This window comes from Fukomys damarensis, unplaced genomic scaffold (assembly GCF_012274545.1).
Source record: "Fukomys damarensis isolate Sample0158 unplaced genomic scaffold, DMR_v1.0_HiC HiC_scaffold_38, whole genome shotgun sequence".
Classification (NCBI taxonomy): domain Eukaryota; kingdom Metazoa; phylum Chordata; class Mammalia; order Rodentia; family Bathyergidae; genus Fukomys; species Fukomys damarensis.
Genome location: NW_022900950.1, coordinates 65,528,164 through 65,554,620, shown reverse-complemented (window position 1 = coordinate 65,554,620; position 26,457 = coordinate 65,528,164). Strand labels below are relative to the sequence as shown.

Genomic DNA, 26,457 nt, shown 5'->3' with positions numbered 1-26,457 from the left:
CGGCACTGTACAGGAGCTGTACCTGGGTTTCTGATCAAGTGGATCAGAAGTCACAGGCATTCTGAATGATAAGGGGAACTGGGGATCATGGACAGCCTCCTCCTCTGTGCTGTTGTATTATAGGAATGGGAGGTCTCCAGACATTTAACACACCAATAGTCTATGATGTGATGGGGAAAGAGATTAAAATTCATATTTTTTTAATCCCAAAGTTGAGATGAGCTTTCCTTTGTTTTTCTGTGCTTACTTAGGGAACATAGCTTTATATAGCTATTCATTAAAAAAAAAACACTAAAAACATTTATGAATTTGAAGTAGAAACAGGGGCTAGGGACACATGAGATTCCAGGTGAGAATTGTTACCTTTACACGAAGGCTATAACTCTGAATCCTGCTGACTCTATCCAGACTTTATAAACATCTTGAGCAGAGCATGGAGCTTGAAACCTTTGTTCTTTAAAGTTTACTTTTCTATATATCCAGTGCCTTGATTTCCCTATAAAAATCTAAAAGGTGTAGGGAAGGTGGGATGGGTAGGGGAAGGGTAATAAGGGAAAAGAAAAAAATGTGAGATAATGAAAAGATGGAAATAAAGTGTTTGTAGATGGGGAGGGGAGGAGGGGGTGAAGGGAGGGCAGGGACAGGGGAAAAAATGAGAACCAAGACCTGTCCTGTAAAAGTACAAGATCCCAATAATGAATGTAACTGTACTGTATATCTAAAATATACCAATAAACTCAATTAAAGCTGAAAAAAATTTTTAAAAAATCTATCTTCTTCTCTGTTTCTATCTTTGCCCCAAGAACATATTTAGGATTAGTACTTGTGAAGAGAATATATTTGTTAAGCAACTCATACTTCAAGATATAGTTGGCATAAAATAGTGTAATTATCAGCTTTTAAACCTTTAATTTTGCTTAAAAAACAAACACCTCATAACTTAACAATTGATATTTCGGAAATCCCGTCCTTTACCACCTTTCCCGCTTGACTATCTTCATTTCTTTATTTTTATTACTTGTGGAGGAAAAGTGTCAGAGTACAATTTGGGTGTAGAGTTGATAGCTGGGGTCAGTATAGAAGGATAGGGAAAAGATTCTGGTAATTTATGTAGAAATTAATGAAATCCCTGATCCAGCATCGTTTTACTCTGAGATGCTAGCCTCATTTATCTAGATATTTGATGATACTTTGTACCCTTTTAATAGTTTTTCACGAAACTACTCTCCAAAATTATATCCAGTTTTAAGTAATCATATAGGTAAATCTGAAAATGAAGATTTAATCTGTACAGGCAAGGTGAAAAGTAAGTTTCAAGGGCCAGGAAGAAATTATTGATGGGTTGGGGGAACCATACTGTGAAGGAACTCAAGAAACAGAAACATTTATGGATGAGGCTCTTACTTGTCTAGAGTGGTTTGAACACTGGAAGGAGATATTGAAAAGTACTAGAAAGTTCATAAGATGAGCACTTCTTGGTGGTTGAGGGTAGTGAGTGTGCAATAGTCTTGTCTGAAGGCAACATATTTTATGGACCTGAGATTGTAGTTGTCATCAAAGAAAGAATTAAAAAACAAGAGAGGAGAGAAAATAGGAGCTATGAACCATGTTAAGGAATACACATTTAAGAGAATGACATTGAAAATTTAGAATGTGGTCCTTACTGCTGTGCCCTAAAGAAGTATCCATAATGTTAAGTAAAATAAATCAGACACACAAGCTTCAGTGTCACATTGTTTCTCTTATATGAGAAACTCAAAATATAAAGAACAAAATGAAAGACAGATAACAGGGAGATAGAGCTTCGGCAAAAGGGAAGAGGTCCAAGAGATGGAGGGAGAGGAGTTGGAGGGAAGGGGATAAAAGAGAAATAAGATGTGTTATGTACATGTACCAAGTCCCCAGGAGGAATGTAATCGTTATGTACCGCAAACATGTACTAATAAAAAGTAACAATTAGAAAAATAAAATAAAAAGAAGTTATGTTTTAGAATTTCCCAGTTGCTAAACCTTGTATCAGAATGAATTATAAAGGATCTGAGATTCATTGACTTGAAGGTGTGGAACTTTAGAAATTATTTCACTTGCTTAAATAAAAAGATTATTATTAAAAGAGCGACATTTGTTTATATAAAGTATCATTGTAGATGAAATATACTGTATGAGAGTACGGAACTACTATTCAAAAAGTATATTTAATAATAACGTAGGCTAATTACAAATAAGTAGTAAAATCATTTTTTCTTAATTATGGTCTCCTAATAAAAATCATTTCTTAAAGTACCAGTCTATTTTATGTAAATTTAGAAAATTAGAGATAACTTTACATGAGGTGTGATCACAAAATAGAGTAAATATTTAAATTTTAAAATATTACAGTAAATCACACATTGCCATTAATCTCATCAAAATCCTCCTCCTCACTTCAGATACACTCGTCGCATTATTCTTGTCACTTTCTGAAGCAGTTCTGGATGTCTTCCTCCGTGAGTGTCTTTAGTTATACTATCATGACTACCTTGATGTCCTGAATGGATTCAAAACAAGATGTTTACTTTCCATGGTCATTTTAACTTTGGGGAAGAGCCAGAAGTTGCACAGTGGCAGATTTGGTAAATGAGGTGGATGAGGACACACCGTAATGTTTTTATTTGACGAAATTGCTGTAAACATTTTGAATCAATTCAAGTCATCAAGGCAGCCAAGAGAAGACTCAAAGAGGACTTCCAGACTACTTCAGAAAGTGGCAAAACAGTGGGATAAGTGTGCTCAAAGTGAGGGGCTGTATTCTGAGGGAATTAATGCTCACTGTGTTTTTCATCTTACCATGAACTCTTTGTTGATCTATACCAAAATTTTGGTGCATGTGACAAAAATTTATTGAAATGAAATTCATTTGTTGCATTATTTAATTAAAACCAATACTTGATGACTCACTCAAAGTAATTCTGACTTCTGTTTTCTGGTTTTACAGCTTGGCTCATCCTCTTCTGTGCCTTTTACATCTATTTTTTCTCAGCTTTTTATGACTGTTGTGGTACCTCTCATTATTGGACAGGTAAGTTCTCCAATTTCTAGACCTTTATTTCTTTGTAGATCAAATTGTGAATTCTTGTGTAAGGTGAGGGAAATTGAGAGAAATGATATTCACAGGGGAAAAACAACTAATTAAAAATATTTGACTGTGAAAATACAGCTTCATCAACCACAGAATTCTCTTTTAATTTTTTAATTAATGTTATTCTGCTTTTAGCTATAAATAGGAATTCCTGAACAGAATCTTCTTTTTTTATTAAGTTTATCATACACTTTAGGCATGCAATACAGTTACACTCATCATTGGGAGCTTGTACCCTTACATGATGTATAAAGTTAGGTCTCAGAATATTTAGTCTCTTTTTATATTATTCAACAGGACTCAGAAAAAAATTCTTCTAACTTCTTATTACAAGTTGTCAATAAGCATATAACTTAATTATAAGCATATAAATTATAAAACAAGGTTTTTGTTGGTTGGGTGATCATTTGGTTTGTTGTAAATCATAGGAAGCTATGGAAATACAGAACAAAATTTAATGTACTACTAAAATGAGTGAATCCGAGAGGACCAGTATAATGACCTATAGCACAGACATTAGAGCAACTAGACAGTAGACTTAGTTCTAACTTTCATTTGTGGTGTGATCTTGGGCAAGTCACTTATTTTTCCTAATTCATGATGTATTCGATAGTACAGTAATAGTAACAATCTTAAAATGTTGCTGTGAGGACTAAGTGAAAGAGGAACGCATAATAAAGTTCTCGGCATAGAGCTGATACAGACAAATGCTCTGTGGCTTTCTTCATCGTCATCATCACCATCACCATCACAGAGATCACCAGATTGCCTACAAATACTAAACAGGAAGAAGCTCTTTGAAATACTACCTGTAAAATGATGTATGAATAGACAGTACTTATGTGCTGGGTTTTTTTTTGGTCAGGTTCTGAGAGGTTCCTGCATGGGAATTGTATGGGGCTGTACCTATGGGCAGGATGAGAAAGTTGGATAGGATGACATTTTCCCTGCACAGGTTCCCAGGGAACTCTGGAGTAGAAAGCACTCCTCAGAGTTGCCCTGCTATGGACTTTACATTCCTGCCCTGAGCACTCAGGAGTGGCTGGCTTCCATCTCACTCACTGAGGGCTGTGATGAGAGGAACTCACCTGCCATGTTGCATCCAGGCAACACTCCCGGCAATTGCAGGGATCTCTAAATGCACGAGTATGCTCAGTACACCATAGCAAATCCACTACATGGGCATGATATTTTAAATTTTTAATTTCATATTTAAAAGGGGCTAAATTAGCAAAAATGGACAAGATTTAAAAGCACTCAAAGAATACTTTTTGATTAAGCATAAAATGGTACTTGCAAAAAGTACTTCCTCCACAGTGCTGATCTGATAAAAGGAAGTCTCTATAGATATTACACTCCCTGCCTACCTTTCTAATCTCTGCCTCATTTTCTACCTCTGCTTTCCCTGGCTTTTTTTCTCATTTCTTCCTATCCTTTCTGTTCAAAATGTCTTTATGCCCTCCCACCCAAACTTGCTACTTATTTGACTGTTTAATTCAAACTTTCTTTGAACTACCTAATATATGTCTCCCTGGTTATTCTTTATCACAGCACATTGTTTGATTTATTTCTTGGCCATTCTCATAATATATATTACATTTTGTATGCTTGCATTTTTCTCCTCCATTAGACTGTAAGCTTTATGAATATAGGAACCATTTTTGCTTTCTTTACTGTTACATTCCCAGACTATAGGCACCCAATACAGTGTATGGGTGAGCAAATGAAGAAATGAATGAATGAGGTTCTATGATTCGTATAGGATATTCTCTCCTACAGAGGCATAACCGAATCTACCTGTCCTCATCTTGACACAGTTTAAGCTGTGGATAGCATTAGTTTAAATATAGACTTATTCTGGGTATGGTAGCGCATGCCTATAATCCCAGCACTCGGGAGGATGAGGCAGGAGGATTGTTGTGAGTTCGAGACCAACCTGGGCTACATAGTGAGTTCCAGATCAGTCTCAACTACCTAGTAAGACCCTGTCTCAAAAAACAAAACAAAAAACAAAACAAAAAAATATATTTATATATAGAGACTTATTTTCTTGGTTCATAAAATAAATCCACAGAATACTTTGAAACACCTAGTTCTTTCTTGGAAGTGTCTCTGTTAAGCAATGCTTGTCTTAAAACGGGACAAAAAAAATAAGAAACCCTGTGCCCAAGTTATTCAGTTCTTCATTCATAGGGTTACATCATTTATATAATTAAGGAATATTTATTCAGAGAAAATAATGAATTGTTGGTTTGCTCATCCTTTGTGTGACCAGTACTAGTCAGTAAACTGTACAGTAATGAAGGTAGTCACAAAGTAATGTAAGTAGTTTCTTTAAAGTACTGTAGGTACCAACATACTTTGGTGCCATTCTTCAATGAAGAAACCTCTATGCTTTCATCTACCTGCCCCTCCTCCTTGTATTTTATTCTTAGGAATTAACAATTGCCAACCCCAGTCTCTGTGTCTAGAAACCACCAGTCACCCTAGCCTCCTCCCTTTCCTTGCATCCTTAGCCTGACATCCAGGCAGACACTGAATTTTAGCATTTCTGCCTGAGAAACCATTCACATCTGGCATCTGCAAGGATTTACACAGCCAGAGAGAGTGGCACACCTTCCAACGTATTTCTCTGCTATGAATCTCTTCTGATGCCTATTTACTGTCTTTACCACCTCCAGGGTAGTCATAAAAATTGAATTAGATCATGTTATTCCTCTCCTTAACAGCTTCCCTGTTCCTCCCTGTCACCAACTATCTGGCCCACAAACTCTTTCACAGTTTGGTCCAAATCCACATGGACTCCTCTTTTGCCATGCTATATATGTACATCATTCCCTCAACTGAACATGCCTTCACTGCCTTCTGCCTTTATCATGTTTTCCCTGTCTTTTCTGTTGGAAAACTCCCTCTAGCTGAGTGTGGTGGTATATGCCTGTAATCCCAGAACTCAGGAGACTGAGGCAGGAGGATAACTGCATGTTCAAGGTGAACCTGGGCTACATAGTTAGTTCAAGGCCAGTCTGAGCTACATAGTGAGACCCTGTCTCAAAAACAGAACAAAACCGGGAAAAAAAAACCCTCATTCGTAAAGGCTCACTGCACAGCTCCCCTCTGAAGTGAAGCCCACCTAGTCAGACTTCTCTGGCCTACCCTAAGTTCCATCTCTCCCATGGTACTTAATTCACAAACATACTTTTAAGGACACTATTATTTGCATCTCAAGCATTTTATCCTCTTCTAACACAAACAAATACAATTCACCTGTCTTATTCACAGATGAATTTTGGATTAATTCCTTCCCAGTTCAGGTATCTTTTAAGGTTGAGTAATAATGCTTAAACCTTTTTGAAAGTTGAGTAAGGTGATTATTCACCAGGTAAGAGAAAGACATGGCTGAGTGTCTTTCAGAATCTCTTCTACTATTTGAGACATGTCAAAAATCCAAGTGTTTACTTGTCACCCCCATAATTTTAGTTTGGCTTTGAATGCAGCCACTTTATCTACCAACAAGAACGTAGTTTTATTCTCCTCTGAACTGACAATGTCTTGGTCACTTTCCTTGTTGCTGGGACACAGTACCCAACACTCACAACTTAAAGGAGGAGAGTTTTATTATGGCTCACATTGACAGGAGTTTCAACCCATAGTTGGTAGGCTCAGAAACAGAGATGACATGATAGAAGGGGCTGGCACAGAGGAAAGTGGCTTACTTCATGGCCATCAGGAAGCAAAGAGCAAAAGAAGGACGGTTCTAGGTCATGTCCCCAGAAAACTGCCTTTTCCAACAAGGCCCCACCTCCTCTTAACAGCACATTCAGCTGTAAATTAGGAGTATAGTACCTCCAGGATACAATCACCTTCCCAATACATGAGATTTTAGGGGGACATCCCAAATATAAATCATAATATGGCCCTCAAAGCATTCATATCTGTCCCATTTTATAAAATGCGTTCAGTCCATCTATAAGAGTTTCCAAGCTCTTAGTAGTTTCAACATTGCTGAAAAGTGCAAGTCCAAAGTCTCATCTGAGACTCAAGGCAAACTCTTAGCTGTGATCCTCTAAAAAAAATCAAAAAGATTGTTAAGCACTGGCAACATACATTCCTATTCCAAAAGGGAGATATAAGAAGATGGAAAGTAATAAGACCAAAGCCTAGCAGGGCTAACATTAAATCCAGTAGAGCCATGTCCAGTAGGTCACATAAGTTATACCAAGCTAAACTACAAAGGTCCTGAGTGGCCCCACACCTTTTGCAGCCCTCATGGTCTCTCTTGGGTTGACTGTGCTCACTACCTGTACCTTTCCTCAGATGTTCAACATTCCTGGCTTCTCCAACTGCCTGGAATCTGTACTGCAGTTTCAGCTCCACACTCACAGCTTTAGGCACTGCCTTCTCGGGGCATGTTCCCTCGCTTCTCAGGCCTTCCTCTGAAATCTGGGTGGAAACTTTCTTGATCCCACAACTTTTTCTGCATGCCCATAAAACAAGTACTACACGAATGACGCCAGCGTCTTCCAGAGCTCAAGCAGTAGCTGGCCTTCCTTTGATTATGGTTGTAGATGCCTCAGATTGCCTGGATGGTTAAGTACTGTGAACTCAAATCTGGGAAATCAATTATTTAGCTATGCTTTTTCCAACAGAGGCTCTTCTCAAAGCAGTCTTTGCCTTTTGCACCTTTAAGTCTATGAAAAGTGGGGTTGTACTGATTCCTGAGATATTCTCAAGCCATCTTTCATATTTTCTGATGCAGAGTACATGGCTTTTTTTAATGATAACTTTTTTCAGCTACTATCCTTTGCTTCAGCTTTGCAGGTACTTCCTTTCTGGCAAAACTGAAAACTTTAAATGAGCTTTTGTTCCTGTTTCTCACTGTAATCCTGTCTGAGAAGTACTCATACCAGAGCATGAACATTGGGCTTCCTTGAAATTTTCTCTTTTAGATTAATTGGTCTATTACCCTTAATATAAGTCTCCTGAAAAGTCTTAGATCATGACAAAAATGTAGACAAATATTCTATCACAGTGTCACAAACATGTCTCAATTCCAACTGCCAGTGGAGTCCTTGTTCCCATTGAAAGCTCCTTAACCTGGCCTTCACTACCTGAATTTCTTTCAGCATTTTTTTTTTCTTCTGAGCTCCAACCAGAATTTCCTGTCAGGCTTGGCTTACAGCATTCTATGTTTTTCTATCTGGTGCCTCTAAACCTTTCCAAACTCCTCCCACAGCCAGTTCTCAAAGCTTCTAAAACACATAGTTAGATAATTATCACAGCAACAGCCTCATTCCTGATACAAAAATGTCGCTTAGCCACTCTCCTCATCTCTGGACATGATACCTGGTACCCACAATTTAAGGGAGGAAAGGTTTATTTTGGCTTACAGTTACAAAAGTTTCAGTCCATGATTGGTAGGCCATAGAAATTTCATAGACATAGAAATGGCATGATGGAAGGGCCTAGCATTGAGGAAAACTTTTCACAGGAAAGAAAAGTAAAAGGAAGATCCAGGGAGGGAGATACAACCTTATAGATCACACCCTAGGAAACCATCTCCTCTGACCAGGCCCAGCTCCTAACAGTACATTTAGCTAGGATTCATCATTGAATTAATCCACTAAGGAGTATAGTGCCTAATAGATCCAATCATCCTCCAAACACTTGAGACTTTGGGGGGACACCTGAGATGTTAACCATAACAGATTGAGTTCATTGAGCAGATTGAATACATCACACAAATAATCTAGTTTTGTGACCCATTCTGAGTCACTGAAATGTGCTGCTAATAGTAACTGTTTTTCTAAAGGAAATCTCTGGAGAAGCAGTCATAGCTCAAACACTCTGACCAGTGATCTACTTTTAGAAAGCCATCTCACTGCTGTATAAGAGAAGATGTGTGCTCCTCTTTTATTTCTTCATGGAGCTCTGCAAACAACATGAGGCAGAGCTCCAGCAGCTGTGCAAGTGATGGGATAATTACAGACAAGGCTTCACTTGCTCACCTGCTGCTCACTTCTTGTTGTGAAGACCAGTTCCTCACAGGCCACAGACTGGTACAGATCTGTTACCCAGGGCTTGGAGGACCCCTGCTTAAACCATCTCTAGAGTACTTTTAATACCTAATACAATGGAAACGCTAATAGTTATTGTGCTATGTATTGTTTAGGGAATAATGACAAGCACCAAAAGAGTATACAAATTCACTATAGAGGCAGGTTGTTGTTTTTTTGTTGGGTTGTTTTGTTTTGATCAAATATTTCCAATCCTAGATTAGTTGAATCTACATGTGTGGAAACTGTGGACATAGAGGGCCAGCAGTATATAACTTTTTAAAATATCCGTTGATGGAAAAAAAATAGGTTATTAAAAATTTTTGTCTGCCAGGGATTTAGCTCAGTGTTTCTGTGGGCTGCCTTGCAAGCACAAGGACCCGAGTTCAATCCCCGGTATCCAAAAAAAAATTTTTTTATGAAAGAAAAGCCACATGTTCAGCACCCTCTCTTGCTGTTGGTCACTGGTACCATTCCTAGCCCATAGGTACCTTAAGATGAGGGACAGCCCATATATAGGAATAGATCACGTTATATGAATGCTGCTCTGTGAATAATCCTCAGGTACTTGCAAAGTGTAGGGAAGGATGAACCTCTCACAAGCAAGGGTTTCCAGGACAACACTGCCACCTCAGCCCCTGCTTCTATAACTATACCTCACAGGGTCCTGGCCTACAATTGTAGAGATAACCTAGGGTGCAGTGATATTGCATTTCAGAGATATGCACTCACCCTATAGCTATCACAGGTTTGCACATTTATTACTAATGCCTTTCTTGGCAAGGAGTAAGTATGGTATATTAAAGCAGAAATTCCCTTTTCTCATGCACGAGGAGGTGTCAGCACCCGCAGGAGTCCTGTTTGACTTGATGATAATCTCAGAGAGCTCCCTTCTGAGGTACTGCCTCCATACCTTATAAGCGCATGTACTCTTCAGTGTTTCTTAAACCTTATCAAGAGTCCTAGTCAGCTGGCCTTACTATCTATCTCCCTTACCCAGCTGAGTCTCCATAGTCTGTCATCATGATCACTCTTTTGCCAGTATTCTCAACTCCTTCACCCTTTTTTCCCCTTTATTGGATTGCTCAGAAAGGCCCAACCCTGGTTTAAACTCAACTCTGCCTCCTACCATGAATGCAGCCTAGCTGCTTAGTTTCTATTGTCGCTCGCTCAGTGTCATCACCCCCTGGCAGAACTCATCTTCCTCACCTCACTGGCTGTCTGTGTCACGTACTTCACAAAGGCCCAGTCACATTGCTGCCTGAGAGGCAGAGCTCTGCTTCTAGGAGAACGCTATGCTTCATTTTAAATTCATGACTCCGACTTTAAAATGCCATGTGTCACCTCCCAGAAGACCTGCCTCCTTCCTTATAAGATTTTTTTTTCTCCCCTTCAAAAGGATGATTTTACCCTAACCTCCACTTTTAGGTTGCCTTTACTTCCTAGCACTCTCCCACCTCCCCTACTCTTCCAGCTCACTGACTTCATTTCTTTTCTCAAACGTCACAGCCCCATTCCCTCCTCAGAGCCTCTGTACTGGCTGCTCCTTGTGTGTGGAACACCTTACCACTTTGACCTCCAGGGAAAGGCCGTTCTCTTCAGCCTCCTCCAGTGGCTACCCCATTGCCACTCCCATCACTCCCACCAAGTTTAGATTTCTACTGCATATGTTTCAGTATCTGCATCTTATTTGTTTGTTGCTTTACTTTTTGTTTATCCAGCTAGAATGTCAGCTCAGGCGAACAGGCACCCTGTCTGCCTTGTTCATGTCTGTATGACTAAATGGCGCAGTGTGACCGCTGACAACTTCTAGGACATGCACATAGGTTCCAGACCGGCAAAAGACATGCCAGGTGACATAGGCTACATTCTCAGGTGTAAGCAGCACGCCAAATTACAAAAATAAGGATTTGCATGGATTGTTATGTACATTTTTCAAAATGAGATTTTTTTTTATAGTAGTTATCTCTTGAACAAACAACTAGAGGGAGAAGAAAAATACTAAGACTATGAGCTGAATAAATTTGCCCTAAACTTTTAGTAATAATAGAACTTTATCATTCATCTTCTAATTTATATTTCTGAGAATGAATTTTATTTTCAAGGGTCATTTTCATACAGTAATTCATTTGGGTTGAAGTCATCTTGTACCGGCTTCAATGGGATAGGAAACTTCATCTGGTCTTTATTACTACTGCTGTACACAGGGCCTCTAGGCTTTACTTTCTTTCTCTTTTTATTAGCACATATTTGTGATTCATGCAGTTTACAGTCATCTTGGGGAGTGGTTACATATACATATCACAGCTTATTTTACTTTCTTGTCTAAGGACAAGGAGTGTTATATCCTGTATCCCAAAGGTGCTATGACTCTTGGCTAAGAGTAGTGTTTCCAAAGATGGTTAAGATTGCTTCTTCTGAAATTCTAGAAAGAAATAGGACTTGTGCCATGGCAGTGTTTCCCATACTCTTCAGTTAAACCCTTGCAATACATCTAAGGGCTCATAACAAATACTTATTCCATGCATTTTATTTATTTTACAAATATACATTAATAAAATAGAATTTCATTATTTTCTGTCACTTTGGATATAGTTTTCAAAGCAGCACACTGAAACTTGCTTTTGCCCTTATAAATGAATAATTTAAAAAGCATATTTATACATTATCATTCATGCATTCTCGAGTCTTCCATTGGTGATTAGTTTCACAGCTTGAGATTGGCCTTTCATATTAAATAAGATTCCGCTAAAGCTGGAGTTAGTGTTATTAATGCTAGTAAAATTTTGTACTCATAAAATTAGATATGAACTGTTTTTAGTGCTCTGTATGAGTTATATTGAGAGAAAAGTAGCTGCTACATTATGCAGTTGGGTAATAGAAATGTCACGCAACTGGAACTTGAATATAAGAATGGGGATCATTTACCATGTAGAAGCTCTCTTTCTAAAGCATTTTATAATTAATTACTTAATTCTTCCTATAACTATCATTATACCCATTTTACAGATGAGGCAAAGGTAAGTCAGTGGATTTTCCCAACAGTACAAGAGCGTGGAACTTGGATTCAGAGCCTAGCACACCTGGCTCCAGAGTTGATACCTTCCCTATGTTGTACTCCCTCTGGAAATAGAGGTCTTATTTCTACTTATCCACCTGGCTAGTTTTTAATATTTTATGCAAGTTTGGGGACCCTCTATGCCTCAGTTTTCAGATGTAAGCTTTGCAGGATAAAATTTGTAGTTGTTTCTCATGTGAGTGAAATAAAATAATAGGAATTTTTTTTTTTTCAGAAAGTGAAATAGATAGTGCATGTTTGTTGAAAACTTTTCTTTCTTTCTTTATTTTTTCAGGACCAGAGATCAAACTCAGGGCCTTGCACTTTCCAACCAGACTCAATACCACTGAGCTACATCCCCAGCCCAACCATTTCTTATTATTTACACTTGTTACAAATTATTATTTTGAATTTAATAAATATTTAACAAGTTACTTTAAAAGAAAAGTATGTAAATTGGATTTGACTTCACATATGTCTCCGCAGGATATTAATGAAGAGACAAATACTTTATGAAAATATATAGGTTTAGTACAGTAGGAGATAAAAATTAAAGAAAGATTCGGAAGCCACCTTGAACAAAAATAAATTTAAAATTCCAGCTTACCATGAAAAATTATGTATCATATATCCTCACTCAAAAACTCATTTATAAATGTAAAGATAGAGTAGAAATAAAATGCAGGGAAATACCTTGACAAGAAAATTAGGGAAAGTAAAATGACAAATATTCTACTTGACAGTCACCTTGGTGTACAGACATTTCTCATATAAGACATTTCATTTTTACAGATTCCGAACTTGGAGTTTATGTGGTAATTGATATATAACTCAGCTATTTAGAGGTATAAAGAGTCAAATTTAAGTTTCCCTTTTAACTTTTCCTGCTACTTTATTTAAAATAAAGAAAATCAAAATGCTGAACATGAGACAATAAAAAGCTTTCTATGGAAGTTTTTCTTCACAGGGAAAAACAAATTAATGAGGATTTGTCATTTAATTTTTAATGCCTAAATTTCATTTAATGCCTAAAAGAATTAGCATAGATTCTGAAGACACCACTGGTTACCTCACTGGAGTATCTTTTTTTTTTTTTTTTCCTAATATGTGTTATCTTTTTTCCCAAGAGAGAATTCTGAGGTGTCTATAAATTACATTGTATTTATCTCTAACTGTCTTGTTTCCTGTAAGGTTATTAAAACTTGTTTCCTGTAAGGTTATTAAAATTTTCTATAGGGCAAAAAAGTTTGGAGAATTTGAAAAGGACATAAATTCTCAACACACGGAGAATCATCGTGTTGAAAGTTAAGTTGCTGAACTGAAAAAGGATGAGTTTCATCCCAGACAAAGATGAGTTTCCCGGAGTTTGTAGGCCAAGCACATCTTTGAAGCATGTCAACACTGCTTCACCCAGTTTTGTTTATGAAACATTTTCACACTTTTTTAGCTACACCTTGCAAAAGCAGCTGCTTTGTGAATTTAATTTTAGAGAAAGAAAAACTCTATGGAGGCTGGCACGATATAAAATGGTTTGCTTAGGAAGCAGACAAACACCACCGTAAAACTAAAAATGACGAAAGACGATTTTTTCTTCTTGTTTCTCTTGTAGGTCCACCTAGTTCCCAACTTTTCAGTTGTTTTTTTGTTTTTGTTTTTGTTTTTCGAGGTTCAGTACCCAGAGTTAACCTATGGATATGTTTAAGAGAAAGGCATTTTGGCTAGGAGGATCCTGGACTCGGGAGCCTTGTTTTTTTGCCTTATTGCAAGAGTCCCACTGTACTGTGAGACCCTGAGTGCTATGTAGTGGAGAAAGAGATTAATAGGTTAAGTAAATCAAGTTAATGCACATGTTCACTGATGATTGGATATTTGTCTTGGTTTTCAAGTGGGTTTGGCTTTCAAGATACACCTCATTCATATTTATTTGTTTATTTTGTCAGAAGAGGGCCATGGTGCTGGGAGAGGAAGACACTTGCTTTGAGAATTGAGATCATACATTATGTAGCCTGTGGCTGAGAGGAAACATGTATTTTAACCATGGTATATAAAATGAGATTGAAAGGCAACATAGATTTCACTAATTCTATTTATTTTCCATTTGTTTTATTTCCTAAAGGAATTGAGCTGTAGTAAATTTAGTACACTTTTGGCTTTCTGTTGCCAAACAGTAGGCTAGGAAATCACCCCATAAATGAAGTCCCTCCACCCCTTTTGTCACCACTCGTGGTGATGTATCTGAACATGAGGCTAGCTGGGTGACCTATGATACTTCAAACACTACATCCAAAATTCATGTCCTAACCCATCAGTCCATAATACTGTGTAGCAGAACTGATCTTGCTTCTCTATACTTTGCTGCATTTTTAACCTTAAAGAAAGAAATGAACAGTAAATAAATTACTGTGATGTTGGATCACTTCCCCTATTGTAATATTTTATTAATCTAGCTGTAATTTTAATTGGATAATACACATTTTCTAAAAATTAACTAGTTGTCTGTATATAATACTCTTTCTCCTTTCTCCTCACCCCACCCAAACTGGAATGTTTTATTCCTGTGCCTTGTACCAGCTGATAGCCTTTCTGCCGAGACCTCCTTTATTTATGTTATTATTTCTCTTAGTGAGTCCTTGAGAACAACAGAAGTAGATCCAACAGCCATTTTTTCAAAGGTTGTGTTGAGAGCGTGATGTCTCTTCTTATCCTCGGGGGACACATTCTAAGACCCCTAGTGGATGCCTGAAATTATGGGATAGCACCAAAACCTATATATGCTCTTTCCCATAAAACATACCTGTAATAAAGTTTAATTTATAGATTAGGCACAATAAGAGGTTAACAACAATGGCAATAAAATAATTATAATAATATACTGTAATAGAACATATTTTAAATGTATAAATTGTTGCTTTCTGGAATTTTCCATGTAACGTTTTCAGACCCCAGTTGACCGGGGATACCTGAAAATGCAGAAAATGAACATGGATTTGGCGAAACAGATGGAGTTTATTTTGTTCTGAAGCACCTGTAGAGATGTGCTGCACTGTGAATTAAGCCTTTTTGGCCAGAGTCGGTGATGGCAGAACCCATCAGTCCTATCAGGAGAAGTTCCCTGACCTCATTATTGCTAATGGATCCGTGGTAGCTCAGCCTGTTGTGAAATCTCATGTTCAGTTATGCAGAATAATGAGTAACTCAAAACTGAATATGTCTCAGCTATCATCCTTATGATAGAGCTTATACAGCTTCTTTCAAGAGTAAAATAAGATTTTAAGTAGAATGGTTCACTTTTATGTCCAAACACTAGTTCTCACCGATATTCGGACTCCTGATTTTTAAATATCTGATTTGATTTTAAAATAAGAGAAGATTGCTCTGTAACCTTATATTTCACGGATCTTTTTATAGGAAAGTGAGGACAGGTTTATTCATTTTTAAATGTTAATTTTGGAATTCTAAAAGCATGCAAATGGCATTTGTCGTTGGATTCACAAAAACTCTAGATATTCAGAGTTTGAATTATTTAAACTCCCACAACACATGCACTTTTGCTTTTCAAGCATGAGTTATAATTTAATTAAAAACTTCTGGTGCATTGCTAGCATTTTAAATATTAATATGTTCCATGGATCACTTTTGATTATCTACCGTCTTGAAATTCTTGAAGATGTCAGATTTTTAAGATTCCCAAAGTTATACTTGGAATTGTCTGTCGAGGCGAAGGGGACTGTGATAATTACATACATCCATTAGGATCAGCAGAGGAGATAAACTTCGGGGAGGCTTAATGGGCATGTCTCGGTGACAGCTAGCAAAGAGCGTTTGGCGAGATTAAGGATGGATTTGAACGTGGTTGAAAATATGCTCTCATTATGGACACCCAGTGGTAGCTGCACGACAAATGTTAAATTCCCCGAAAGAAGAGTGGCATGGCAGGGAAGCTTTGAAATCCACTGTGGCCCTCATCCAAATTATTCTCTTTCCTTTATGTCTTTCTGCTGTCAGAATCACTTTGTGATGTCCAATGCAACACCTTCCAGCTCTGAAAAGAGGTGACCTGTTGCTCTCTGGGTTACAGATTGTCCGAAGATACATCAAGGATTGGCTCGAAAGAAAGAAACCTCCTTTTGGTGCTATCAGCAGCAGCGTGCTCCTTGTGATCATCTACACCACGTTCTGTGACACGTTCTCTAACCCACATTTTGACCTGGATAAGCTCAGCCTCGTTCTCATCCTGTTCATGAGTAAGTTGGAAGATGGGGCCCTGACTACCTCCGTAGAAATGTGAAGTAATCTGTGTGCCTCAAGCACGTTTCCAATGCCAATCTCATTAGAAACTCATACGTAGTTTATAGTAATATATATTTCCTCAGTGACGGTCTTGTGTGTTTGTTCTTTAGAAAGACATCACTTATGCACTTATGATCTTAATCTCCTTTGGGGTTTTTTAAATATTCATCGCACTGTTTGTTGACTCTCAATAGTTGATGTCAGGTGGAAGAAACCTTAGTATCTGTCAAATGCCAAAATCTGATTGAGCACTCTGCCAACAATTTAGTTTAAGTTTAAACTAATATTAATCCTTATTGTGATTTAAAAGAAGGATTGATAATGTACGATACCATTATTTCACATGTATAATAATTTCATTACATGGGTTAAAATGTGAACATTTACATATTTTTAATAAAATATATCTAAAGTAATACCGCTTCATTTTAAGGAACAATAGACTGTAAGATGCCAGTAACTGCTAAGGCTCAAAAAACCAAAGACGGCTTTTATTAATATTGTAACAAAAGACAGCTTTTGTTATTAAGAATAAAGATGAGTTATTCCACAGTACTATATAACACCACATTTGTGCCATATATACTATACTTACTCATAGTATAAACCAGCTCTTTCTAAATTAAAAAATTAAAGCCGGGCATGGTGGCACACACCTGTAATCCCAGCGCTCAGGAGGCTGAGGCAGGAGGATCGCTTGTGAGTTCGAGACCAGCCTGGGCTACAGAGTGAGTTCCAGGACAGTCTGAACTACATAGTGAGACCCTGTCTCAAAAAATCAAAACAAAACGAAGAAAAATACCAAAAAAAAAATTAAAAATTAAATTACCAAATCTTAACTCAAAAAAGGTTTTTAGATTCTCACACAGAAGTAGATGTCATAGATTGTGTCTGGCAATATTGACATTAAGAACAAGTTTATTTCTACTGATTTAAATGATTCCATCCATTTAGCAGTGTGCATTTGTTCAGTGTATGCATTTTTCTGATTTCCCTTAGATTTCAGATAAAACTAAGCATATCGGTAAATATGCTGCAGATACATTGTTTTTATAGTGCTCATTAAGGTTCAATCTGTTTTTCTCTCTCTCCCTTCAGTAGTGTCTATTCAGCTGAGTTTCATGCTCTTAACCTTCATCTTCTCAACAAGGTAAGTGATTTGGTGTCTTTTGTTGATCTCCTAAGTGAGGAATTATGCTCCTTGTTTGGCCACTATGCCTCTCTACTGTCCTATTTTTTCCCTCTTGTCCTTGACTATTCTTTTTCACTCTTTGCCCCCAAAGCCGTAGTCATCTCCAGAGGATTTGTCCTTGGTCCTTGTCTCTCCTGTCCACGTCATGTGCTCAGACAGCCGCTTCACGCTGTTGATGAGATTCTGGATTATGTTTCCTTACTTAGTTATCTTCCCCTGGCTGTCTTCACAAGATCTTACCTCAAGGTACTCAGAATAGAATTAATCTTTTCCCCCTGAAACTTCTTCCTTCTCTTTTGTTTATTTACTTATTTGTAATGGAACTGCCATCCTCAGAGTTCCTCAGACTGTAATCCTTCACACGATTTTTTAAATGTCTTGCGCCTAGTTTTGTAATATTTATTCTGCTCTCTAGCCATTTCCCTGATTCAGGTTCTTGGTACCTCTTCTGTCCAGTCTACTGCAGTGTGTGTCTTACTGGTAACTCCACCTCTAGGCCCAACCATTTCATACTGCTTCCAGTGACTCTGAGTTCTAATGATCTTTCTCTTGTTCAGATATCCTCACTGGTTGGCCAGTTCCTGCAATGAAGTTAATTTCTTAACTTCATTGGCAAGGCCCTCCGGTCTAAATGCAATCTCAGAAATCACCACTGGCATTCATGCTGCCTAAGCATTAGGTTTAGGTAAAATCATTGCTATTCCCTAGAAGGACACTTTTCCTTCTCTTGCTTAGGCTGTGCTCATGCTCAAATTGGTCTCCGTGTCTTAGTGTCACTTTCCTGTTCTTAAATACAGGAATCTTCTGCTGGTATTATTTATTTAACTTTTTTTTTTTTTTTGGACAGGGTCTTGCTGTGTAGTTAGGCTGTGTAGTTAGGCTGGCCTTGAACTCACTGTGTAGCCCAGGCTGGCCTCCCGAGTGCTGGGATTACAGACATATGGCCCCATGCCTGGCATCAACAGATATTTAAGCCTTTGGTATGAGAAAGGTACCATAGTGGATGCCACAGATAAGAGCTGATTGCATGATCCTGCCTAAAGTTATAGACTAAACATGTACAGTGATAACTAAGTGTCTCTGAGTGGTGCAGTAAGCCAACCTGTGTTCCATTCTCAGAAGAAAGCAGTTCCAAAGAGCAGTAGAGCCTGGCTTCATGGGAGGGATGCAGTTGACCTGAGCAATGAAGAATGGCCACTTGTCCAGCAGAGATGCAGAGAAAGGGTTCTTGTAGGAGAAGAAGTCACGGTGTCTGTGTGGACACGTACAGAAAAGCAAGATTTAATGGGGCAGTAGTGAAGGAGGACTAAAAGTAGCACTGCTCACTGGCCAGGTGGGCTTGAGTCAGGTTGACCAGAAGACCAGTGAGTTACCACAAGGTACTGAGGAGGTATTTTGGGTACTGAGGAGTATTAGGGGGTTGAGGAGGCTTTTTGAAATCATGTCAGAGCCTGGGAGAATGGGTTGAGGCCTCATGTTAGCCCTTGGCCTATATAGCACTTAGTATAGCACTAGGCTGATTGTAAACCGTCAATAAAAATATACTGATTGATGTAATTTGAAGCATTTTCCCAGGCCTGGGGTTCTGATTTATGGAGTACAAGTAAAGCCTAGAGCCATTGAGTCATAGAGACAATGTGACTTAGTTGGGTAAGTCTGAGAGAAAGCGCTATTTTAAAGTTCTTTGTGAGAATGGCTTGTTGTCACCTTGAAAAGATGTTTGCCTTTCAGAGGTTGTTTGTTCACTGGTCCTTGTGGGGGAAGAAATAATCAGGCCTATTTATCCTATCAGATAAGCAGGATACAGAGAGCCTGTTCGTAACTGAAAAATTCCTTGAAAAGATGCAGTACTGATCAGAAACTACTGGGATTACTTCCTGAAGGGGGACAACAGGAGAGCGATGTTACAACTAGTTGAATTAAAATTAACAATTTTCAGTATGAGGTAGACTGGTCTTTCCTAGTGACCTGGGTTGGAAATCCTTTGCCACCTGATTTTGCCTTCCCTGAAATTCTGTCATGCTTTGAACTTCTTTGACCCACTGTAAGTGAACACATTCTTTGTTAAATCACAGACTATGAAAAACTGATTATCAGATTCCAAGGTAATGGGTGCACAGCCCCAAAACAAGCCACTAAAAATTAGAAATTTTTTAAAGGGAGAAAATTTTGGAGACACTTTCATCTCTGTTATTGCCAACAGTCCCCATAACTGCTAAAGCTTTTATTGGAAGAATGAAAGATGCCTGGGATGGCCCATACAGTATTTCCTATGTGGCAGAAGGGCTATATAATATTTGGCCTCTTTGCTGCTATTTTATTGATGAGGACCCAGACTTGTGGTAGTTTACTTTAGTAACTTACCTAAAATCAGATTGTAGTAGTTTAGTAACTTAGATAAAATCAGATAGTATACCTAGAATTGAAATCTATTTCCATTTGACATTTCCATTAGTATTTATTCATGATTTGCCCATTGCTCTGTTATTTTAATTACTTTTAAAATTTATAATACTTGTTTTAGTTAGAGAATTTAACTAAACAAGTGTTTAACTGAATTCTCAACCATTTCATTGAAGTTACTAAGAATTGGAATTAGAGCCCATTAATTTGTACTCTATACAGTCCCATTTTCTTTTCCTAGTTTGGGTTCTTTCCTACCTGACATTGGTGAAATTGCTATCTGTTGTATGTTGTCATTGTTTTTCCTATGCAATCCAATAGGGCTGGGGATGTAGCTCAGTGGTGCTGTGTCTGCCTGGCAAGTGCAAGGTCCTGAGTTCGATCCCTGGTACTGCAAAAAAAAAAAAAAAAAAAAAAAAACTAATCAATCCAATAAATCTAATAAGTCTAGAGGTATTTGTTTATTTGGGGTGTCAGATGGCAAAAAATCAGTCTCAGCATAGAAATCAGCCTGTTTGTTCTGCAGCATGCTATAGGATCCCAGTAATGGAAAGTCCAACTTTCTTCCCACATTCTGCTTCTCTTCACAGTTCTTAGACTTACTGTCTTGGTCTGTTACCATATCAGTGAGCATTTAAAGTAGATTTAAGAGTCAAATATCTGCCTATAAAATAGTATCAGGGTTCAAAATTCCAAAGCTGGAGCCAGACAGACATGGATTTCAGCTCTTTTTAATAACTTTGTGACTCTTGTCAGCTTCCTTATATGTAAAATTGAGACTGTAATACACCTATATTGCAGGAACATTGGAGAATTAAATGATAGGCACATAAAGTCCTCAGCATTATACACACACACACACACACACACACACACACACACACACACATATATACTGAATAAATTTTAGCTACTGTAGGATGCTTATTATTACATTAAGTAGTTTATATTATATCAAAAACTAACAAGAAAAAGGAATTAGCTATTCTAACTTTGTAATACAGCCTGTGTCAACAGTTGCCAGGAAATGTGAGTTATTCATCAAACCAAGTCAACTATCCATGGTGACCTAAGTTTTTGGCAATTTTGGGAAATGGTCAAAGATAAAGAAAAATGAGGAAACATTTAGAAAAAGCAAAAGTTGGGAATCTTTAAAAGAATATGTGGAAAACAGTTTGGTAGGCTGACAACTGGAGTAATAGAAACCTAGACTCACTAGAGTGACAGAAGAACTCCTTTAGAAAAGATAAGGAGAAAAACCAATAGTCAGATAGTTATACAGATGTGTTAATCCTGTAACCCAGTGACTCCATGGGCCTCTCACCACAGCCCTAAGAAAGGATGGTGCGGAAGGAGAAAGGGAGAGGTGGAGGGAGGGAGGGAGGGAGGAAAAGTGTACCAGACAGGCAATCTCGGTGGCAAGTCTCTACCGTCCCCAGATTAGGCAGCTAGGCCTGGGAGCTCTTGGTAACCTGCTGCAGTGCCACACAGCTAGGTACAGGTGAGGTTTCCTCCAAAAATGAGCAAAGATGAAACAACAGTACAGAGGTTGACAAAGGAAAGTATCTCCCATGTAAGTTTCCTCCTCTAAAAATAGTGGGTTTAGACAGAAGCCCCTCCGAGGACCTTTTCTGCTCCACATTCTGTGATTCTGCTAGTATAGCCTGACATGCTTTCCTCTGTGAGTAAAACAGAGGAAGGCAAAATAAATATTACGTGGAGAACATGGATTGAAAGCTTTGTCAGAGAGAATAAAAAGACCACTTGGGAAGAAAAGGAAACAAACCTCTCCAAGGAAACCACAGTGATCAAAAGAATTACAAAAACAGGATAAAAAGAAAATCAGTATTAAAAAGAGATAAGATAGAGTTAGAAGATAAATAATAATGTAATTCCTTTCAAGGGGAGCAGACGCAATGGAGATGTTCTTCACTAAAAAATAATTACAGGCATCAGTACTTAAATATAATGTTCAGGACACTGTCTTTCTGTGCGTTGTCCTGACCTTGCGCCATGAAGCCGCCCTTGACAGACAATGGCAAGAACAGGTTACTGACCGAGAGCCTCTCTCACCCATTAAATTATTTTGTAGTGGTTTTTTTTCTTGGTTTTAAAATTTTCTTTCTGAGAAGGCAAATTGGTCCCCATATTTTGGAGCAGCCTACTTCCTTGTTACGTGGCATTACGGAAACCGCTTACTCTCTCTGTGCTTCACGTTTCCCCTTGTGGAAGAAGCAGGGCCAAGGCCTTCTAAGGCTATGTTGTGAAGGAGAAAATGCTGGATGCAAAGCACTTAGAAAAGTGCTCGGTTGTGTTCACTGCCGTGACCTCTCACCATCATCGTGACAGGAGGGCTACATGGGCATCTGCTCTGCGAACTTTCCCTGTTGAGATAGAATGTGAGGATGTGGGAAAGACTGTTGCCATGTGGCTAGGGTTCGGGTTAGCCCTCTTGAAGAGGGATATGGCTTAAACTGTAAATAAACATCCCTCATGTTGCGATCATCCCTTCTACACTGATGGACTTTGTGTCAGCAGAACCGTAGAAAAATGTTCCTCTTTACCCAAGTCAGCAGGGTCCTCGTGTGGGCCTAGCTTTGGTACCCTTACCTGGAACAGGACAAGCAAGCTGACCCTGTAAGTATCCTCTCTTGCCACACTCTAAGTGTTACTCTAGTGGGTGACAGCACCAGATCCACCAAGTCAGAGCCCCATCGAGAGACTTTGACACACTGGAAATGTGCAAAGATCTTGACAACAGCAAGTTCAAGTAGAACCAAGTTCACTAGAGGAGAAGTACTCTGCCAGACTCTCCAGGAAGAAAACTGAACTGTGTAAATCCAGATGTGACCATGACTGGTTATAACCAAAGGTAGCAAAACACAGAAGAGGTGTCAGCGTAACTGACCCCACAAGCCTTTCTGGGGATCATCCCCACACTCGCTTGTACTGTGTCCTGCAGTCACAGCTGAGCCTCCCAGCTGCACAATTCACTGTGACTTGACTGTGCCACAGTCCCCAGGTGGCCTGTTTCAAACTTCTCTAATTTCTTTAGGTCCCAGGCCTTAGCATCACCTCAGACTCCACGGATAAGTAAAATGCCTCACACTTTACAATAAGGATAAAAACTTTCACTGAAGTTGCCCCTGCTTTGCCGTTCTCTACCTAGAAAATGTCCATATTCTTTACCTATCTTACCAGCTTTTGCTTCCAGTTCAGACTGTGGGAAACTTCTCTGTCCTGTCAGCCGTTAGTCACATCCTCTTGAGCCTCTCTGGGCACCTGGTTCATTGGTTATTTCTGTCTGCTGTGTCTTCACTCTCTTTGTAATCATGTTCAGATCTCCCGTGACCCTTGTCTTCTCTCCACCAGATTTATTGCGCTGCTACAAATCCAACATCCCCTCCTTGGCCTCCTCTTAGGCCCCACTGGACTCCCCCTTCCCTTCTCTGTTTCCATTAAAGCTTTCGTGTTCCTCTCGGTCCTCTGTGGTCAGAGTTTCCAATGTCTCATTCATTACCCCTCTTTTCAAACAATAACAAGGATTAAAATATCAACCGGCATGCATTCAACATTTATAATGTGCCAAATTTTCAACAAGTATCAGCATTTATCTTCACAATGACCCTGAGAGGAAGGTAGTATTATCCCCTTTATATGCGAGCGAAGGAAGATCTGGATCTACAATCACATGTGCTTGCCCCCAAAGCCTGTATCGTTGGAGGGAATGTTGCGTAGAAATTAACAGTTGACAGGTTCTGTTTATTCCAACTCTGTGTCTCTTATTCCCATCGCCTGCCCTCCTAGCTCCCTGTTTCCTTATTGGCCTTGGTTCAGTTTTATGCCATGCTGTATGATTACTTCTAAAGAACAGGTCTGATCATGTCACTCTACCATCCCAAGTCCTCCCACAGTTCCCCTTATCCCAGCTTACCAAGTCCACACTCCTGATCACAAGCCAGTGTCCCTGCACACAAATCAGCCTAAAAAAGTCTTCCCTTTGCTAGATGTCCCTTGCACCCCAGTACTGTAGTTTTACCACCCCTTACTTCCTAGAAGGCTGTCTGTGTGCTCCATCATCATCCGTGCCGCATTAGAGGTATCCTCCTCCAGTGACGAATCTGTCTCTCTGTCTCTGTCTCTGTGTGTGTCTCTCTCTCCCTGTTTCCCCGCTCCCTCTCCTTTCCAGTCCTCTCCATTGCCCTTTTCTTATTTTATGCAGAGAATTTATCTGTACTCCTTTTCTTTACTCAGCCCATGTATTTGCAGAATTACAGAGTTCCCTCCCCGTCAGGCCTACCATGAAGAACAAAGAGATAAATATATCAATCATGTGGAGCAGTATTTAAAAACCAAGAGTAACATCACAAGTACACATCTGAGAATCAAATGTAGAAACAGTAAAGCAGTCTCATTACACCCAGGTGATACACATCTGTGGAGAATCCTCACCTGAGGTGAGAAAGCAAAGATCCAGTTGATAGGAGGAAAGGGCTGGAAGGAAGATGGTTTGGAAGCTGAAATGCATGTCTTTTCAGAGTAAGGAGAGCAAGGGCCATTTACATATCCTCCTGACACCTGCACATGGGATGAGGGGGAAGAGAAGGTCCTTCTGCCCTCCAGTGAGAAGCCAACAAAGAAAACGGTGTGGAATCTCCTTAGGGACTGTTCTAAATAAGGCTTAAGACTTCTGGCAGCAGAAGTCTTCATACATGGTGATGCAGTTTCTTGGGAAATGTGGACTCTCTTTCGTTAGAGATCCTTGACTGCTGTAGATGCAGCTGCATACAATCACTTCCCAGAGCATCGTGTTTCTCTGAGCTGGGTGGTCAGAGATTAGGGCAGGGAACGAATGCACTCACTATACCATCAACCCTGGTTCTGCAGAAAGGAATAGTTTCTGAAATATGAGGGCACAATAATAATGTGGTTGTGATTCTCTAAGCCTTTATAATCTAGCATAGGAAATGAGATTATGATATCCTGCCAACTCTACTGAGCCCCAAAGCATTTAATCAATTTTGATGAAATGGAATGTTCTGTCCTGTTTAAACTGTTATAATAGTAGGACTTTGGTAAAGAGCATGAGTGTAGTACCCAGCCTTGACTTGAATCCTAGCTTTGACACTTATCAGTGATGGGCCCTGAATAAGTCAAGTGATTTCTGTGCGCCATGGTTTCCTCATCTGTAAATAAGGCAGTGTTTCCCCTACGTTGGGGGTTACTGTCTTCACACTCAGGTACAGACCTTTGAGAAGTGCCTAACACCCCAGGAGCTGCTTCAAAAGATGATAATTTAAGTTTCTTGCTACAACATCCTGTTAAGAGTATGATTGCTGCCCCAAGAATGTGTTGTTCCTGGAGAGAAGCATTGCTGGAGATAAATTAATTCTTTCAAGGTGATGATGGGTAATGTCAGGTGATAACCTAGAGACTTAGCTGAAAGCTCCTTGCTGCGTTATTTTCTCAAAGTCCTATACCACCATGGACTGGTTGTACATGTGAGTTTAGAAGACCTCCACCACACATTTTTTAAACTTTCTCCTTTCCATGGATGAATGTATCCAAAATGTTCTCTAAAAAGAAATGCAGATGCTTCTGTGCATTTTGGCCCAGAATTACTTCTGTCACCAGGATTGATCAAGGGATGTTAATGTGAAGGTAGGTACCACCACATTGTAATTTAGGATGTGTTAAATAGATTTTTTATGCAAGTATTGTTTTTACAAAATGTTTTATTCTTTTTGGTCCCTAGGAATAACTCGGGGTTTACACCAGCAGACACAGTGGCTATCATTTTCTGTTCTACACACAAATCCCTCACGTTGGGTAAGTGACCCACAGAGTTAAAGACGATATATTACCCATGTAGAATTACGTCTTAAGGTTCTGAAATGCGCAGAAGTCCATATTACATGCAGGGGGGTATTGTCCACTCTGTCAGATAAAGAATGCCAGCAAAGTGAGGACGGGTCATTGCTTTACAGTAGTTATCTGATCAAACCTATTTCTGAGGGGCTAAATCCTGTAGTATTGGGTTTAGTTTAATTGACAATCGTATTTCCAATTCTAGGAAAAACAAGAATGCAGAATTACTAGTGTTGAGCCAGGGTGGGCTGAGGAAGTCAGCGGGAGGGACTGCTGCTGAAAACATTGCTCAGGAATCTCTGAAACTGACTCTGGAGAGTTGCGCTTCTCTGGTGCGCAAAGCCAGGTGAACATAATGTTACCCTAATTGGATATTGATGTTAATTTGAAATTCATTTTCAAGTGCTACGTTTTCTAATAAAAGCACAGTATAATTAGCTTTTGCTCAATTGGATTAGCACTAAAAGTGAAATAA

The 26,457-nt window shown here is 38.9% G+C and overlaps 1 protein-coding gene across 3 annotated transcripts in view; it reads left to right on the top strand.

The window, feature by feature from the left end:
- Nucleotides 1-26,457, top strand: part of Slc10a7 (solute carrier family 10 member 7) — a 243,055-nt gene that overhangs the window by 190,468 nt on the left and 26,130 nt on the right. For all 3 annotated transcript variants that reach the window (XM_033759909.1, XM_010610925.3, XM_010610924.3), the window contains 4 exons: nucleotides 2,975-3,058; nucleotides 16,308-16,473; nucleotides 17,618-17,669; nucleotides 25,870-25,943. In XM_033759909.1, coding sequence (XP_033615800.1) covers nucleotides 2,975-3,058; nucleotides 16,308-16,473; nucleotides 17,618-17,669; nucleotides 25,870-25,943 — 376 coding nt within the window. The remainder of the gene's footprint in view (nucleotides 1-2,974; nucleotides 3,059-16,307; nucleotides 16,474-17,617; nucleotides 17,670-25,869; nucleotides 25,944-26,457) is intronic.